At 50.8% G+C, this 16,480-nt stretch overlaps 1 protein-coding gene across 7 annotated transcripts in view; it reads right to left on the bottom strand.

The window, feature by feature from the left end:
* Positions 1–16,480, bottom strand: part of DIDO1 (death inducer-obliterator 1) — a 51,848-nt gene that overhangs the window by 22,681 nt on the left and 12,687 nt on the right. For 3 of the 7 annotated variants that reach the window (XM_027086768.1, XM_027086774.1, XM_027086769.1), the window contains exons 2-7: positions 9,635–9,809; positions 9,004–9,116; positions 7,390–8,227; positions 6,407–6,728; positions 4,259–4,471; positions 3,254–3,467 (exon numbers count right to left, since the gene is read on the bottom strand). In XM_027086768.1, coding sequence (XP_026942569.1) covers positions 3,254–3,467; positions 4,259–4,471; positions 6,407–6,728; positions 7,390–8,225 — 1,585 coding nt within the window. In that variant the 5' untranslated portion in view covers positions 8,226–8,227; positions 9,004–9,116; positions 9,635–9,809. Of the gene's footprint in view, positions 1–3,253; positions 3,468–4,258; positions 4,472–6,406; positions 6,729–7,389; positions 9,810–16,480 lie in introns of all 7 variants that reach the window. The other 4 variants (XM_027086771.1, XM_027086770.1, XM_027086772.1 and 1 more) reach the window with 4 other exon arrangements.

Genomic DNA, 16,480 nt, shown 5'->3' with positions numbered 1-16,480 from the left:
GGTTCTCTCTCCAAATGGGGGGGAGGAGATTGGTGAGATGTACAAGGCTGCTTTGTCCCCACCCACATTTTTTTGCCACTGAAGATCTGGAAGACACAGATAAAAACAGCTCGTGCAGCTGATAAAACATGCCTCTCCCACCGTTCCATTTCTACCAAAGACCCCTGGGTCCCAGGCACCCCATCCCCCCCCCCCCATCTATCTCACCGTGGGGACTTGTCTTCTCTTACTACCTGTGAAGCGTGCTCCCGGAACCCACACCAATCCCTGTGAAACCCGCGTCCCCAGATCCACTTCGCCATAGCACGGGGACCGGACATGTGGCACACGGGGACCACGGGGCAACGCTCGCATCGGGGCAGGATGCTAACACATCACTGGACCTGGGTGCACAGGTGCTGCAAGGGGTCCCCATTTCAATTCTCAAAGCTACATGAAACTGCAGAAATCTGATTTTCCAGTCAAAATTTGTTCAGGTCCCCAGAGTTTTAAGTCATCTCAGGGCCATTTAGGGAGCCCCAAACATGGGGAAATGTGCCTATGCCTATCACAATTCCACTTCCAAACCCTAACAAACCAGGGACACTTTCGAAGAACGTTTTCAGCCCTCTTCGTGCCTGTGCCTGGACAGTAATGAGAGGCGACGGAGAGGAAATGAAGAGGAACCATGAGGAGGAGTAAGAAACACAGTGACCTGGGGGGAAAGAAAATGGCAATCGTTTCCATGAGTTACACTGGTTTTGTTCTCAGAAACTCTGAAAAATTAAAAAAAAAAAACTCATCAGAGAACAAGTACGTGTTAATCCCACCACCCCAAGGACCTGAAGATCTACTGACTGTCCCATGAGAGAAGCAGGTCAGAGCCTCTGTGTAGCAAGGTCTTGCCCGTGACGCTCATGAAGGGCTGCCCTGAACCCACAACCCAAGGCCAGCGCCAATGGCCTGGGAGAAGGGGGTGGGGGGCAGAGCACCTCCAGGGGCAGCACATTGGCTGCCCAAGGATCCACCCAAGATTTGACCTGAATCCAGGTCAACATGGAAAACGCCCCCTTCCTAAGAGCTGTCCTGGCATCACCTGCACCCAGAAACGTATTACGCTCTGCAGCCAGGGAGGCAGGTGGGGGCCCTGGTGGGGATGCAGGGTTCTGCTGAGTGTATGCGAGGGGCCCCCTCCCATTGTGCCTGTGTGTGGGGACCCGGGGAAGGTCCACAGCCACTGCCACTGTCAAGTAATGGTTTGGGGAAGAGGCAGAGGCACAGCTGCTACTCACCGAGGCTGAAGTCGGGTGTTTACCAGCGACCTTTTACACTCCTCCCAATCATCTTTTGGGAAGATGACATTTCTGGGATAACAAAAAATGATCAGAAGCAACTAGCTCAAAACCATGTCCCTTATGCAGGCTAGAAGCTGTGGCTATCCATCCACGTAGTTCTGAGACGTAAATGTGCTGGGAAGGTGATCAGTGAGGAGCTGATGTGCAGAGAGGGAGGGTGGGGCAGAGGGAAGAGAAACCCCGCCTGTGAGCAGAGCCACCACCTCCTGGGGGCAAGTCTCCCCGCCCCTCCACCCCAGTCTTCCCTCAAAAACCAGGAAGTCAGAACTGGGGATAAGTAAGCACCCACCCTCCCCCAAACCCCGCCAACTTTCCTTTCTCACTGTGCGCCCTACATCTGACTCCACACTCGGAGCCTGGGGGCAGTCTCCCAATTCTGGTCAACAGAGATGGAAATTAACTGAATGGAAGCCAATCGCCCAGGGTTTTGTGGCTACACCTCGGTTTTCCTTTTATTCTGTCACGTGCCTATAACCAACTGAGAACATTTAGCACAGGATTCCAACGTGACTGCTCCCCACCCCTTCCCAGCTGGGCGATGCTTATATTTAGGTCCATTCGTAACCCCTGTAGAGGCGCTACTGTGTAGAGGTGCTAGAACTTGATGGGTATTTGCGACACGTTGTTAGCATGAAGTTCTTGGTTCAAACAACCTGAGGTGTATTGAGACTCATTTTAACACAGCAACTGGTTAACTCTATATTTAACCACTCACTCCAAAAATCCAAAAATAAATAAAATAAAATAGATAAATATGCATATATATACACACACAGCATTGCTTTGCAGTTCACTTGCAACTCCATTTCTCAGGTCTTGGGTCATTTACATTCTCAAAATGCATCTAGTTATGCAGTTTTCTAGCCACACTACATCCATGAGGCCTTCCCTCAGGCCACTGGCCTAAACAGCCCGCTGAGAGGAGGAAGCAGCACGTGGCTATAATCCTGGGATTTGGGGCCATTTAACCTCTTGTGCTTTTAAAAAAAGTTGCAAGAGTATAAATAAAAGATAGCATAAATAAAAACTGAACACAAAATGACCTTAACCATAGAATAAGAATAAGATGTGCCCCAGAGCAATTTAAATTTCTAAAATTTAATTTTGGAGAATGAGCTGAAAAAAAGAAGAAAGAGAAAAGATTCAAGCTGCATGATCTCATCTGGGATTGCAAAGGTCTGTCTGAACTTGAAGCCTGGGGTGGGATGACCCAGCAGTGCACGCCAAGACTCCTGGTCCGGGTGCTGCTCAGAGTGGAGACACTGTGCTCACTTACCTTCAAGCACAGGAAGCAGGGTAAATGGCCTTCAAGACTGGCATGTGTGTTTATGTTGTGTGTAGTATGTGAATTGGACATAAAAAAAATTCCGGTTCCGTCAAAAATAATGTAACTCCTGAAACTCATGCTTCAGTTGAAAATCAGCTACAACACTACTGTGCTAATAGTAATAGGTTCCCACAATATACAAGGAAGTGAGGGTCACGTGTGCTGGGAGCAGACTGTGTGGAAAGACCCCCGCGTGGAGAGCCCACGGCGGTGATGGCGCTGTGGTGAACATCTGGATGACGGCGGACCTTGAGTGCCAGGCAGCGCGCCCCCTTGTCACATTCTGCTGAAGATACTACACATACTTACCAGAGACTGATAGTAAAGAAAAGCGATTAAAGACATCAATCGTCAGAGGTGAGACATTCAGCAACGGGTCTCGTACAGCTTTTTGGAAACACTGACAAGAAGTCCCGACAGACTAAGGATGGGCACGTGGGGCTCAGGAGGCCTCCTGGACTTGGGCAAGGGCTTTGATCTCTGCAGGTGCAGCAGAAAACACGGCTAGAACTCCTAGCTCTGGACAGGCCCGAGTGCACGGCCGTCCAGAAAGACCGGGAAGGGTCCAGAGCTCCCCCCGGGTGATACATACATTTATACAACAGTGGCGGCCAGGGGGCAGCAGTCTTTTCTGGCTTTACTGCATTGTAATTGTGGTCGCTGGCCCAGGACGGCGTGCTGCTCTCACAGGGCGGCTCCTTAGCGAGGACCTCACTCCTTGGAGGGACCAGTGCCACCTTCTTCGCTGCGTTCTCCTTCTTGTCTGGAGCCAGTCTCTTGTGCACAGAAGAGATTTTAATGCCTGCCTGGATAATCAGTAAAGCCCCAATCATTAATGAGGTCAGAAATTAACCTTTGCTCATTTCACTCTGCAGTGAGGGTCACGACTCAATCAGCTCCTGGGCCATCCTAAGCCCAATACACTGCATCTGCTCAGCAGCGGGCTGGCTACTCCCCCACATCCAGCAGGCCCGCATCAACATCCGAGCGATGAGAAGGTCCCTGACAGAATAACCCGTCATCCTAGCATCCTGATGAGGTGCTAGGCCACCAGGATAACCGAGGGGCCATGGAGTGAGGCAGTGAAGCAAGGCGGAGAGCACGGCTGGCCGGGGCCCTGTGTGAGAACGCGCCCAAATAACACTGACAGGCAGGAGCTGCAGACACAACAGCACGTGGAGAAAGGACAGGCGTCCAAACAACATCCCTGTACCCCACCAGGAACTCAGTGCGGCACCCCCAGAACCCACTGGCCACCCCGCTGCCTGCGCGTCAACTCCCCACACAGACTCCAACAGGGACCGCTCTCCTCCCGGCGGGGCTGGTGTGTGGGTGGAGAGCTATTCCATGCAGCAGCCGGTTCCCACGTTTCTATCAGTTAATCCCTCGGCTAGAGGCGGAGAAGGAAAACATGAGAACACGTGCCTATTTGTAATGCTGACGAGAACACTCGTGGGCAAGGCGGAGGGCAGTGCAAAGGCGCCTGCATCCTGTCTGGGCCTGTGTGCCCTACACTCTCCAAACCAACCCACCGAGCCCGTAACCTCCAGACGCTTTTGGTTTCAACTACACAAATGGTTGGCCTCCGTCAACTCACCTGAACGCTACATTTCTGAAGAATGATTTTTTCCGGCTTTGTCTTGGGTTTCTCTTTAGGTTTTGGTTTCTGCTCTTTCCCTGCGCTCAGGAAGCGCATGGTGGCCGCGGCGTGTTTCAGGATACAGTCGCTGCTGCAGTAGACAGAGTCGGGCTGCGCCACGCTTGAGCACCCGGGGCCAATGCACCTGGCGGCACCAGGCGCCTCTATGACCTGCAGGATCAGACGCGGCTTCAGTGCTCGCCCGCTTTGGTGGCTGTGGCACTTCGTAACACAACTATTCACGGTACCGAGATTACTGCTTTTAATCATGTATGAAGAAATTATGAATAAAGATGTACCTCTGTTTATTCAAAACACACAAATCCACCTCCCCTGAGTAAGGCCCTCAAGTTCTTAACTGCCCTTCATGCCACGCATGAAGGGCAGAACTCTAAGGGGACCCCGGCACTCATGCTGCATACTTCTGAACACAATGGGATTTCACACCACAAGTAGGTTCCCTTATCGGGCAAATGGGCAGGGATTTTACCAACGAAATTAAGATCCCAAGTGAGAGGATTGTGAGTTAGTCCAAAGGGTCCAACTTCATCAACTGAAAACCCTTAAAAGAGGAACTGAGCCTCCAGAAGAGAAAGGATTCCACTGCTGCCTCTGCTGAGGGCGCCCAGGCCTAGGCTCGGCGGGCAAGGTTGTGAGACGACACCCAGGACACCCAATTAAACGTGGGTCTCAGAAAACAACAGATAACTTTTTGGTGTCACCATGCCACAAAAATTGCCCGGGACATATTTTACCTGCTAAATCAAGTCAGAGCTTCTGGAAGTGGATCCTCCCCAGCCGAGCCTCTGATGAGACCTCAGCCCCCACCGACACCTGGAGGGCAATCTTGTAAGACCCAGAGCAGAGGGGGCCCGGCTAAGCCAGGCCTGGATTTCTGAGCTAATAAATGTGTGTTGTTTAAGCTGCTAAACAAGTCTGTGGTTGCCTGCCGTGCAGTAGGAACCTGGTTCACTACAAGGGCTGAACACAGCTGTCCATGATCACTAGGACATGTTTTGATGGTTGAGACTAATAAGATACATGAACATACCCCTCAAATGTACTTGAGCAAAATCTTGTATCTCAAATTATGCACTTAATTGTTTTTTCTCCACAGAATCCAAGTTTTACTCAGAAAAATACTTTATGTGTAGTCTCAAACACATCAGCAATAACATGACGTTTCCTACTGACTTACATTTCCATTAATTCTTCTTCCTTACCAGTTATCATCATACTTCCACTCGATGCCTCCTCATACCCCCATGACAGGTAAAATTTAAATGGTCCAGCCCTCGAGGCTACGTCAGTGCAAGGGGGAGACGGCGAGGAGCTATGACACGGCCACCGCAAAGTCGTCTGCATGCCCAACACTGGCTAGAGAACGGGCTGTGGGGGCGGCATGGGCCCCCAATTCAAGGAAGGCCTGGGGTGAAAACATGCTCTGAGTAGGACAATCCTGAGAGCCTGAGACAGCTCTCAAGATGCACGGAAACCATGACCAAGAATCACGGCCCTGGGGCAGGAGAAACGAGTGAACAGAGCTAGGGAAGGAGCATATAGAGCTGCACAAGCACTGGGGAGCGGGAGACCACCATAACAGAGGGCGTGCCAGCCGCAGCTGAACTGTCACCCTGGGGAGCCGTGCGGTCACCACCGCTGGCCTTGGCATCTTGCTGCGAGGCAGGGACAAGACCACTGGTTCTCTCAAGGCGGTGACGGGTAATATAGGTGCACACGTGCCCCTGTGACTCAAAAATAATTTTGTTTGTTCACATATGCACTTCAAACTCAGGATCCATTCATGAGAAAACTGAAGGGAAGACTTAAAAAAGTGAGTCCACTTATGGAAAATGTTAAGTCAGTAATAACAGCATAGGAGATAGATATGATTAACAAACATAGAATAAGAATAGATAGGCCTGCCAGCCTGGAGCAGGTGCATGGACCTGGGAGCTCGCAGAGCCCAGCCCTGCGCACAATGCCACTCCTGGGAAAAGCTAACTTATCTCAGAAGACAAACGCTCCTGTCTTGATGTTTCTGCCAATGGCAGCTGAGGGCTCCACGGTCACCTCTACCGCTGACCTTGGGAGACAGGTACTTACGGGCTGGAATATCTTGAGTTTTTTCTTGCCACTTGGGTTTGCAGCTTTCTCAATTCTACCCTTAATTCCTTGGTCTTCACTCGATTTCTGCTCCACGGTTCCTATACTTGTACAGTCTGTGCCGTCGGCGTCCGCAGGTCTCGACCTCGAGTCCTGCGTGCCTGTGGTCTCAGAGCTGGGCTCGTCCTGCACTTGCAGGATGGTGCAGTTTGGGCAGATGTAATCCTCCCCGTTCCTTTCCAAGAGCCTCCCTCGAGCCTCAGAAATGCCCACACAGTCGCCATGAAACCATTCTTCACATCGGTCACAGCAAATCATAAATCTGGAATGATAAAATAAAGAATGGATATTATTAGTATAGGAATGGAAAGTGAGAGACCAACTCAATTTTAAACACAAGTCAAATTTCAACCTTCTATTATGAAAAAAACAAAAATATTACAGAAACGTGGAGAGAATAGAATAAAGAGCATCCACGTGCCCTTCTCAATTTTACTAACATTCAATCAAATTTGCTTCATCTTTTCTTTGAGGGAAGCACTCTGCCCTTGACACCACAGTTCTCGTCCACAGAAGGGCAGCCACGCCTATACCCCCGCCCCCCACCCCGAGCTGCCCCAATGTCCACACCACAGCCCAGTCTCAGCCGGTCTGGAGCAGCGTCACCCAGCGAGCTCTCTGGGACAGCAGATCCCCTCTGGTCCAGGCCGCCTTGTCCGTGGCTGGTGGGACCGAGGCAGCCAATGTCCCACGCCAGCCCTCACCTTGGTGGAGGGTGTGGCTCTTGGCAGTGCCCACCCACGCCGTTTTTGTTTTTGTTTTTTGACAATGACTTGTTCGTCTTTCCCAAGAGAACAAGTCCCTCATTCAGGCCACCCTGGGACTCTCTAAACCAAGACGAATGGAAAACGCTCTCTGGCACTTTCCACAGCTCGGACTCCCCCCAGAAGCCTGGGCAGCCACTCCATCCTCCCACGACCCACCTGTTATTATGAGGCTGGCGGCACAGGCAGTACAGGGCATTGGGGTCGTACACCTCACATTCGGGCTTGTGTCGGACTGCGTCTCCGGGTTCCTCTGCATTCCCCCCTGGGGCCGCCCTCCCTTCCAGTTGGCTCTCTCTGTCCATTTTCGCCGCCTGGGACGCAGCCCCCAGGTCGGCCTCCGGCTCCTGCGGGACGGGCAGCGAGCCTTCCACTGCATCGCCTGCCTCAACGTCCATGGTCTCCACCGGGTCCTCCTCCCGATGCTTCTTCCGCAGGCGGCTCTGGACGCCCTTGGGGGGCCTGTCCGTGGGCTCCTGCTCGCGCTTTCTCCGCAGGCGATTCTGGAGTTCTTTCAAAGTCAGCCCATCACTGTCGCTATCGGAGGTGTCATCCTCGTCGCCACGCCCTCTGGCCTTTGCCGAGGAGGCCTTTCGTTCCTTAGCACCCGTGGAGCCAGACCTGGGACCGCTCTTCCCATCCGAGGTGCTCTCCACGCTCCCCTCAGAGGCGCTCTCTGCATCTGTCACTGGACAGGACGCCGGCTCCGCCGAGTCCTCTAGGGACACGGGGGTGCCCCTCCGGCCCCGGCGCCGTACCGTGGTCAGGAACTCCTCCACCCGCTCGGTCCGCTTCGGCTGCCTTCCACTGCGACGCAGCGACGGGCTCTGCTGCTGCCGGGGCAGCGGGTCCAGGGCATCCATCTCCACATCCCCAGCGCCCTCGCGCTTGGCGATGGTGGTCCTCCGGAACCCCCACGTCTTCCTGAACTCTTTGCTGGTGGGCTTGATGGCCTTGGGCGCATCCTCACCACTCGGGTCACCCTTCTCGTCCATACCTAACGGGGAAATGCAATCAAACCACACCAGGCGTCAGCCAGGGCCGCGGTCCAGGACCAGGACAGGCACCCACCAGCCACGAGAGCGCACGAGAAGGGGCAACACCCACACGGAGGAAACCCAGACACAGTGAATCGCAACAATTCTCCACCTACAAAAACCGAAGGTGTTTCCTAAAGTGCGCTGAGAGGATTCAAGGGGGTTCTTGAAGAAAACTGTAACAGTTACGTATCTAATGTTCAGTAGACAAACACAGCTAGCAAACCAAATCTGTGAACTGGTCAACTGCTGAGGACGAGGATTTGTACAAGTGGTAGCAGGGAAAGAGGAAGCGAGCAGCAGTGCTGCCAGGACAGGACAGGGTGGCGGGTGCCTCGGGCTCTCCAGCACAGAGACGTGGGGCCCACCTGGCTCTGCCCGCAGAGCTCGGTGGACAGAGCGCTGTGCTGGCTCTGGGCCTACTGCTTGGAAGCCCCAAGCTGTGTGTGAGACGTCTGACCACGCTGCTGGAGGGATCACATGGAGATGGGGGATTCGGACCCTGAACCCTGCCCAGATTCCCGAGCCACGACTGTTGACACAAGATGGGCCCATTCAGCGCTGCGCGCAGGGTCTGCAGCAGCAGTCGATGGGGACGCTGAGAAAATACTGAGCCACACGGCACCTTTGGTGTGTATTTCTTCTCTCCTCTTTCTAACAGACTGTTTAAAGGGTCATGTTTGTGAAAACTTCACTCCTGTTTAAAATGAAAAAGCCTGAAAAAGATAGTATATACCTTGAGAATTTTTTCCCAAGCTGTGCAGGCTTCAATTACATTTAAATGCTAACGATGACTCAGGTTTTATGCCATGTTCCATCCCAGGGGAAGGACTAATACAGAATGAAAACCTTCAAACAGAAAATACACAAAATTAAACATCACACATAATTGAATTCTCTTTTTGGTTCCCACTAAGTATTGTCACCTCCCATTTCCGTGTCCAGGTCTGTAACTCCCCCACCCTGGGCCTAGGCTCACACTCTCCCAGGCCACTCGGAAGCTTGCAGGAGTAGCTGTGACATCAGCACCTGTGCCACCAAGGACCACGCCACTGTCCTGGTCACCCAAGGCTTTCTGCAGGAAGGACTCTCCTCTACAAAATACAGTTCTCACCAGAGAGAATATAAAACGTCATCGTAAATGCACTAAAAAAACCACTCATGTAAAGATAAAGTAGTGCTCTGAATCAGATTCTTAACACACAATTAGACACTCTTCAAGAAATCTCGGGCTAAAGCTTAAACCATTTCAAACAAATACTAATGTTACATTAGTTTCTTTACATATAATGCCACTTTTGAAATAGAAAACATGACATCAAAACTTAAAATTGTGTTGCTGGCGTTTAACACTATTGCCACGTTACCTGCCCCACATGGAAGCTTGGGCGCTTCTTCCGACTTCCTAAAAACAACCAAAACCTGGCCGATGCAACTGCAGGGTCCAAGGGAAGCGCCAAGCCCCGCAACACTGCTGCTGTCGGTCACTATTCACAGATTACAACGCAGATTATCTCGAGACTGTGATCACGGACTAAGCTCCTAAAAGAAAACAACAAAATAGTTTAAAGATTTAAAGCAACTATAACTAAAATCATGTTTAAGGGAAAAAAAGGCATGAAACTTTCCAAACAATCTCTTATTTGAATGTACATTACGTGACCCACAGAGACATTCAGCGAGTCGACAAACAAAATCCACAAAACAAAGTCCCCTGCTTCCCTTAAGGACTTTTAAAGAAGGGAAGATACTTTGACTACACTCTGAAAGCAGGGGGCGGGCTGGACAGGCCTCGGCTGGCACACTGGTGGGGAGGAAGCTGGTGGGCAGAGGGCAGAGGCCTCAGTGGGAAGGAGAGTTTGAAAACTGATAATTGGTACCAGATGCTTTCCAATTACAATCTTACTTTTGAGATGGACCAAGGTCAATAAAAACCCAGAGACAAGAGAGAAAGGAACAAAACATGAACAAAAAAATTACACATGAAAAGTCATTATTTAGAATTTTTTTTTTTTTTTTTTTTGCGGTACGTGGGCCTCTCCCTGTTGTGGCCTCTCTCGTTGTGGAGCACAGGCTCCGGACGCGCAGGAGGCTCAGCGGCCATGGCTCACGGGCCCAGCCGCTCCGCGGCATGTGGGATCTTCCCGGACCGGGGCACGAACCCCTGTCCCCTGCATCGGCAGGCAGACTCTCAACCACTGCGCCACCAGGGAAGCCCTAGAAATCCTTTTTTTAAAAAAAATCTATTTAATTTTTGGCTGCGTTGGTCTTTGCTGCTGCGCGTGGGTTTTCTCTAGTTGCAGCGAGCGGGGGTCTACTCTTCGTTGTGGTGCGTGGGCTTCTCATTGCGGTGGCTTCTCTTGTTGTGGAGCACAGGCTCTAGGCGCATGGCTTCAGTAGTTGTGGCATGCGGGCTCAGTAGTTGTGGCACGTGGGCTCAGTAGTTGTGGCTACTGAGTGGGCTCTAGAGCGCAGGCTCAGTAGTTGCTGCACATGGACTTAGTTGCTCCGCTGCATGTGGGATCTTAAGTTCCCTGACCAGGGATCGAACCTGTGTCCCCTGCCTTGGCAGGCGGATTCTTAACCACTGTGCCACCAAGGAAGCCCTAGAACACTATACCTATGTCATCCTTTTAGTTAAAAATCTAAGAGAGATTTCAGAGGACTAATGTTATGATTATTGAACATCACCGTGGTACAGCTCATCTACGTGTATTTACATATTTAAAGAACGTTTCTCCTCCTGTGCCCTCATTCAATCACGATACCTAGTTTGCTCCACAAACGTGTCTCTGTTTCTAGGTAAGTCCTCGATGTTAACATTTTAACACATTTCGCATTCTAGACCCAGGACTCCCTGCCCGCAGCTCACCTCTTCCTCACCTCACACCAACTGCCTCCCCTGTAACTGTGGTCTCCTTGGTGACCTCAGAGCAAACATTCCGTCCCACCTCCTTTTAAAGAGATAGCGACCATCTCACTCTGGTCACCCCCGCCCCCCCATGGCCACCACCTCTCTCACATGTGGTCAACCCATCTCAAAACGAGAAACTTCTCAGGAGAAACTGTTCACAACAGTGAACATTTATAAAAGCAAAGAAATTACGATGTTCTCAGGAATTAAAAAGTTTTTAAAATTTATGTTAATATGAACCCCCCCCCCAAAAAAACCCCATGCCTCTGGATTTGAGTTCTGAATAATCAGAAAAGGAAAATCCAGTTATTTCTGTTAAGTGGAATGAAGTACTTTATTCAGAATAGATCATATCATTGTAGATAATCTGGTTCATTTTGGTTCATTTTTTTTTTTGATTTTACATTTGCAAGATCACTTTCATAATTTCTTCCCAGAAATTCTAATGTAAAATTTCAGGTCATGAAACAAAAACAAACCCCTATGATGAAGGCAAAAGTTAAAAAAGAAAAATTGTGTTATGCTCCTAACACAACTTAAAATGTGGGTCCACACACAACAGCAGGTCACCAAACGGTGGTCACACCATACTAGTAACAACGTTTCCCCAGAGAAAAAGAACGGTGGGCGGGCATCCCTGAAACTGGGAAAAAGAAAACCTGGAGGCGAACATAATGCACTGAGATAGTTTTATATCTTTACATTTCTAAGTGCAAATGTCCTCTCAGCTGAAAACTGCTCCATTTCCTAAGCAGACCTACGAATACCAACATGAAACCTTAGGTTCCCCCAGACCACCCAAGGGCAGGAAGCAGCCCACCACCTCCCAGGCAGCTCTCCAACTTTTTGCTGTTGAGGTCCCTTTATACCCTTAAAAACTGAGGACCCCAAAGAGCGGTTGCTTATGTGGGATATGTATTTCCAAAATTAAACCTGAGAAAGGCTTTCAGAATTGTGGATGTTCCCTGATACCACATCAAACCTCGACAGGCCGCATTTACATGAAAAGTAGTTGTGACACGAATCTGCAACCACGTCCATGAATGCTCCACACCTTCCTGGGTCGTAACGCACTCTGAAAACATCTTTTGCCTGTGTGCACGGTGGCCAGCTGGACACATGCAGAGTCCACACGCTGGCACATTTCATTAGACAACATGAGACGCATCTGTTAACGTTAGCGCCCATCTCCTGAAATGTCTTTCATTACTGGGAAGCCATCAAGCTCAGGGTGGCAGATAGAAGCTTTTCAAAATGCTAACTTTCGTTTAAAGCTGGAATTTTGTCATCTGTAACAAACATTGTCAGTTACTTTCCTCCAGTCTCACACTGTGCATCTTCGAGAAAATGCCTGCCACACACCACCTGGAAAAATGCAGTCCATCGGTGATGCTCTGCGGCCCCCGGCTGCAGGCCCCTCTGGCCCCTCAGGGGCGCTACCAGGAACCTCTGTGCCAGCAGTGCAAACGCCGACCCGGCAGGGCCGGCTCACGAGGCCGACTGTGACCCTGGACAGGGCTTCTGAGCTCTTAGCCTCCAAAGGGTTTCAAAACACACCGTTTCCGGTAGCTCAAGAACATGCTGGATACACGCCAAGCAGTCACACATATCCGCACTTCAGTGTCAGAGGAGAGGAAACATTTGCTTCCACAAAACTGTTCTAAAACCACCACTTCATTTTCCCTTCAGACTATCCAACCCTTGAAAAACATTAAGCTGCCAGAAGTGATTTTCTTTAGAGCAAAACCAAAAATACGCTCCCCAAACGTGAGTGATGCCCAACTCTACAACCACGTAAATCTGAAGGCTCCACTTCTACAAAGCTCGTGACGGGTAAGTAACCGCCTCTTACCCATTTGAAGATGTTTAGTTCTATGGACTGGAGACTAATTTCTCTGAGATACTTTAAAATATAATACATAACCACAATGAAGCTCCTATTTTCACAGCACAACAAACACAAGAAAACAGTTGCAGCTTCTCAAAAAGATAACACACAAGCGCACACCTGTCCTGCCCACCTAGCAGCAAAACAAGGTGGTCCTCCGAATCTCACACCCCCAAAACAATATTCAAAGCTAACAATTTTAATTTTGAAACAATTCTAACCTGCCGGTCACAATTTATATCCAATGCTACAACATAACCTCATTATTTCGGACTCTGCTAACTCAATTTATGGTTCTAACAGGCTGGGCCAAAGTTCACAGTTACTGATATTTCACGTTAAGAGTCTTCCGTCTCATGACGAATCCTTTGCTGGGGATGAGGAGGGACTGAGAAGATGCTGAAAGTTCTATGAAGTACTTAAAAACGCAAGCTTTCCCAATTAAAGCCTCTTTCACAATTCCGTTTTTATTAATGGGATAGTCACTAACGAGGGCACGTCCAGGAATTTGAGAGGACACACGACATTCTGCCGACCTGGCAGCACTCCCTCTCAGCGACCCCACGCTACCCCACGCTCATCCTGACTCGACTGCACAAGTGGCACTGCAGTCCTTTAGGTGGCCAATCCAAAGTATGCTGCTTTCCAAGTAACACTGTCATTATTAAAATTCCACTGAAGCAAAAGGACCCACAGCACGGTGAGCTTCTCAAGCAGTAACTACAGAGAGAAATCTAGGAACCACCTGCTGTTCAAAATTTCTTAGGTGTTTTTGCTTTACAGGTCTGTGCAGACAAAAAGTAAAACTTGTTGCTTAAAAGCTCGCCAGGACTGGTGCCTCGGCCAAGCTCTGGTGAGGCCGGGACCCCAGCTCCCCCATTGCGGGTGGGCAGTGGGCACTCTGGTTTCTCTCTATCCACTTCCTAGTGAAAACACAGGCTTGTGACCTCGGTGGGCAGCTCTCCAAAAGCGCTTCAGGAACAACCAGCAGAGCCACCTGAATGCGTCCAGGTTAAGGTGGAGGAAACGAGGCTCTCCCTGTTCTCTACGAAACCACTTGCTACCTTGGATGGACTCCTGCTGTGGTCTGCACGTTTGTGCCCCCAGAGCCCTCCTGAATGGGATACCTGCCCTGGAAAAGAGGCCCCAGAGCTCACCTGGCCCTGCCACCGGGACCCAACTGCCCCGGCATCCTGACCTTGGGCCTCCCGCCTTCAGAGCTGCGAGCAATCAAGTCCACTGTGCAAAAGCTCCCAGTCTGTGGTCCTTGCCACGGCAGCCCGAGGGGACTGAGGCAGCTCCCTCTTGTCTCTCAAGGAACAAGAAAACATGGCTTCAGACACTGGCAAGGGACTATCTGAATCCTACACCCTGGGGTTGGTGCCTGTAAGACAAGGCTCCTGCCAGGGTCTTAGGGCCCCTCTGAACTGCACAGGCTCTTGTCCTCACAGAGTCTGCATGGGGCAGGTCTGGCTAAATACCCAGGACAACACTGGGATGGGCCCCCAAGAGGGAGCCTCCCCTCTCCTTCCCCAACCAAGACAGAGGGTGTGACTGTGAGGCGGGAGTGGGGGAGGGTCACAGACAGGACCCTGGGCACAGTAAGTCGCTCCCCAGGACAGTCAGCCCTGCTGGGCACCTCAGGGGCTGCTTCCTAGGGACCCTGATCCTCCAGCTCCGCCCCCCTAACTGCTCACCCTATCGCTTTCATATCCGCAATGGTCTGTCTGGGCCCCGAGTGCACCCGGGCTGGCTACTCCCTTCCAGCGCCCACGGGGGCACTGCTGCCAGATCCCCGTGTCACCCGTAGCACCCAGTGCAGGCCCGGCGCACCGTGTCTCACTGCAGCAAGAGCTGTTGGTAAGGATCCGGTGAGAGGCTGTGGGTGAGGACAGCCTACGATAAAGGCAAAATGCCACCCACCGTTCCCTCAGGCCGCAAGACCCTTGGGGCCTCCTCACCCAGAGCGCACCCCGGCTGTACTCTAGGGCTCTGGTTCCAGGTGGTCCACTTTGAGGGGGACGTGTGCACTGAACCCTCTTCACTAGGGACCACAAACTAGCCAGATATTCCACGTTTTTCCCAAAAAGCAAGAACGTGGTTGAGGGCCCCCTGAAAACATTGCCTATCTTAAAAGTAACCCATTTCCCCAGGTGTTACAAGTTCAGAGTCAACTGCCTTTTTAAATTCCCATTTCTCAACAACAAGAGCATTTCTAACCATGACCCAGAGCAGAGGTTCTCAAAGTGTGGCCCCCGGGCCTTTCAGGAGGGCCCCCCCAAGGGCAAACTATTTGCACAACACTAAGGGCACGGATGTGGTGGTTTCTCAGAAGCCAAATGACAGAGATAGGACGAAGGAGACAAGAGAATCTGGCTACTGTCGCTTAAGCCAGACGTTCTGGAGAGCTGCAAAACCCTAGGACAACACTACCTTTCTCATTAAATTGTTTTTGTTTTGGAACATAGTTCCCATAAAGTGTCATTTATGTTATTATTTTTAAGTAAGTAAATTTAAATGTCTCTCTTTTTTTTTTCTTTCTGCGGTACACGGGCCTCTCACTGTTGTGGCCTCTCCCGTTGTGGAGCACAGGCTCCGGACGCGCAGGCTCAGCGGCCATGGCTCACGGGCCCAGCCACTCCGCAGCATGTGGGATATTCCCGGACCGGGGCACGAACCCACGTCCCCTGCATCGGCAGGCGGACTCTCAACCACTGCGCCACCAGGGAAGCCCCTAAATGTCTCATTTTTAATGCCAAATATGGGAAATATCAATAGATACAACGTAAACAATAGCCCTCTGGGGTCCTTGTTAATTTTAGGTGTAAAGGGGTCAGTCTGAGAATGGCCACCACCACAGACTTGACACTACTGGCAACGTCAAGGGGCTGCTCTTGATGGGCCGTGACAGTGACGCTCCAGGAGGCTGCTCTCCCAGACCCTCCCCACCTCTCCCCGGATGAGAAGGCACCAATTACGAAACTGCAGCATTCAGAGGGACTGCCACCTAAGTCCAAAGAGAAAATGGTTGGAGGGAAAAACCAAAGGCCTGCTGCTGCCTCACAAGTATCTGCTTCATGAGTGGAGCTGCATCTCATGCCACAGGCCAAGGGGCAAAAATAATGCTTGGAGACCTTGGAAATGCAGAAGTCAAGAATTAAACTGTATACTTGAGCTGGAATCTTCCTTTCTTTCTCTGAGATTAGAAGAGGCCAATGTCTAGCTTTGGGGGGCAGTGGGGAAGGTCCAAGCTTAAATAAAGCAGTTATTAAATAAAAACAAGATTTTCTGTACTGATTTTTACAGATCCATGCAGAGCTCAACTTGAGGCAGCTTCCCCAACTCCTGCCCACTGCCCGGGTGGGGAAAGTGCAGAAGAGAGCCACCTTACTACTAAAAACACAAATACTG

The sequence above is a fragment of the Aethalodelphis obliquidens genome, unplaced genomic scaffold (assembly GCF_003676395.1).
Source record: "Aethalodelphis obliquidens isolate GAN/ISIS:26980383/991018 unplaced genomic scaffold, ASM367639v1 scaffold57, whole genome shotgun sequence".
Classification (NCBI taxonomy): Eukaryota; Metazoa; Chordata; class Mammalia; order Artiodactyla; family Delphinidae; genus Aethalodelphis; species Aethalodelphis obliquidens.
The sequence above is the reverse complement of the archived record's forward strand: the minus strand, read 5'-3'. Positions and strand labels throughout refer to the sequence as shown.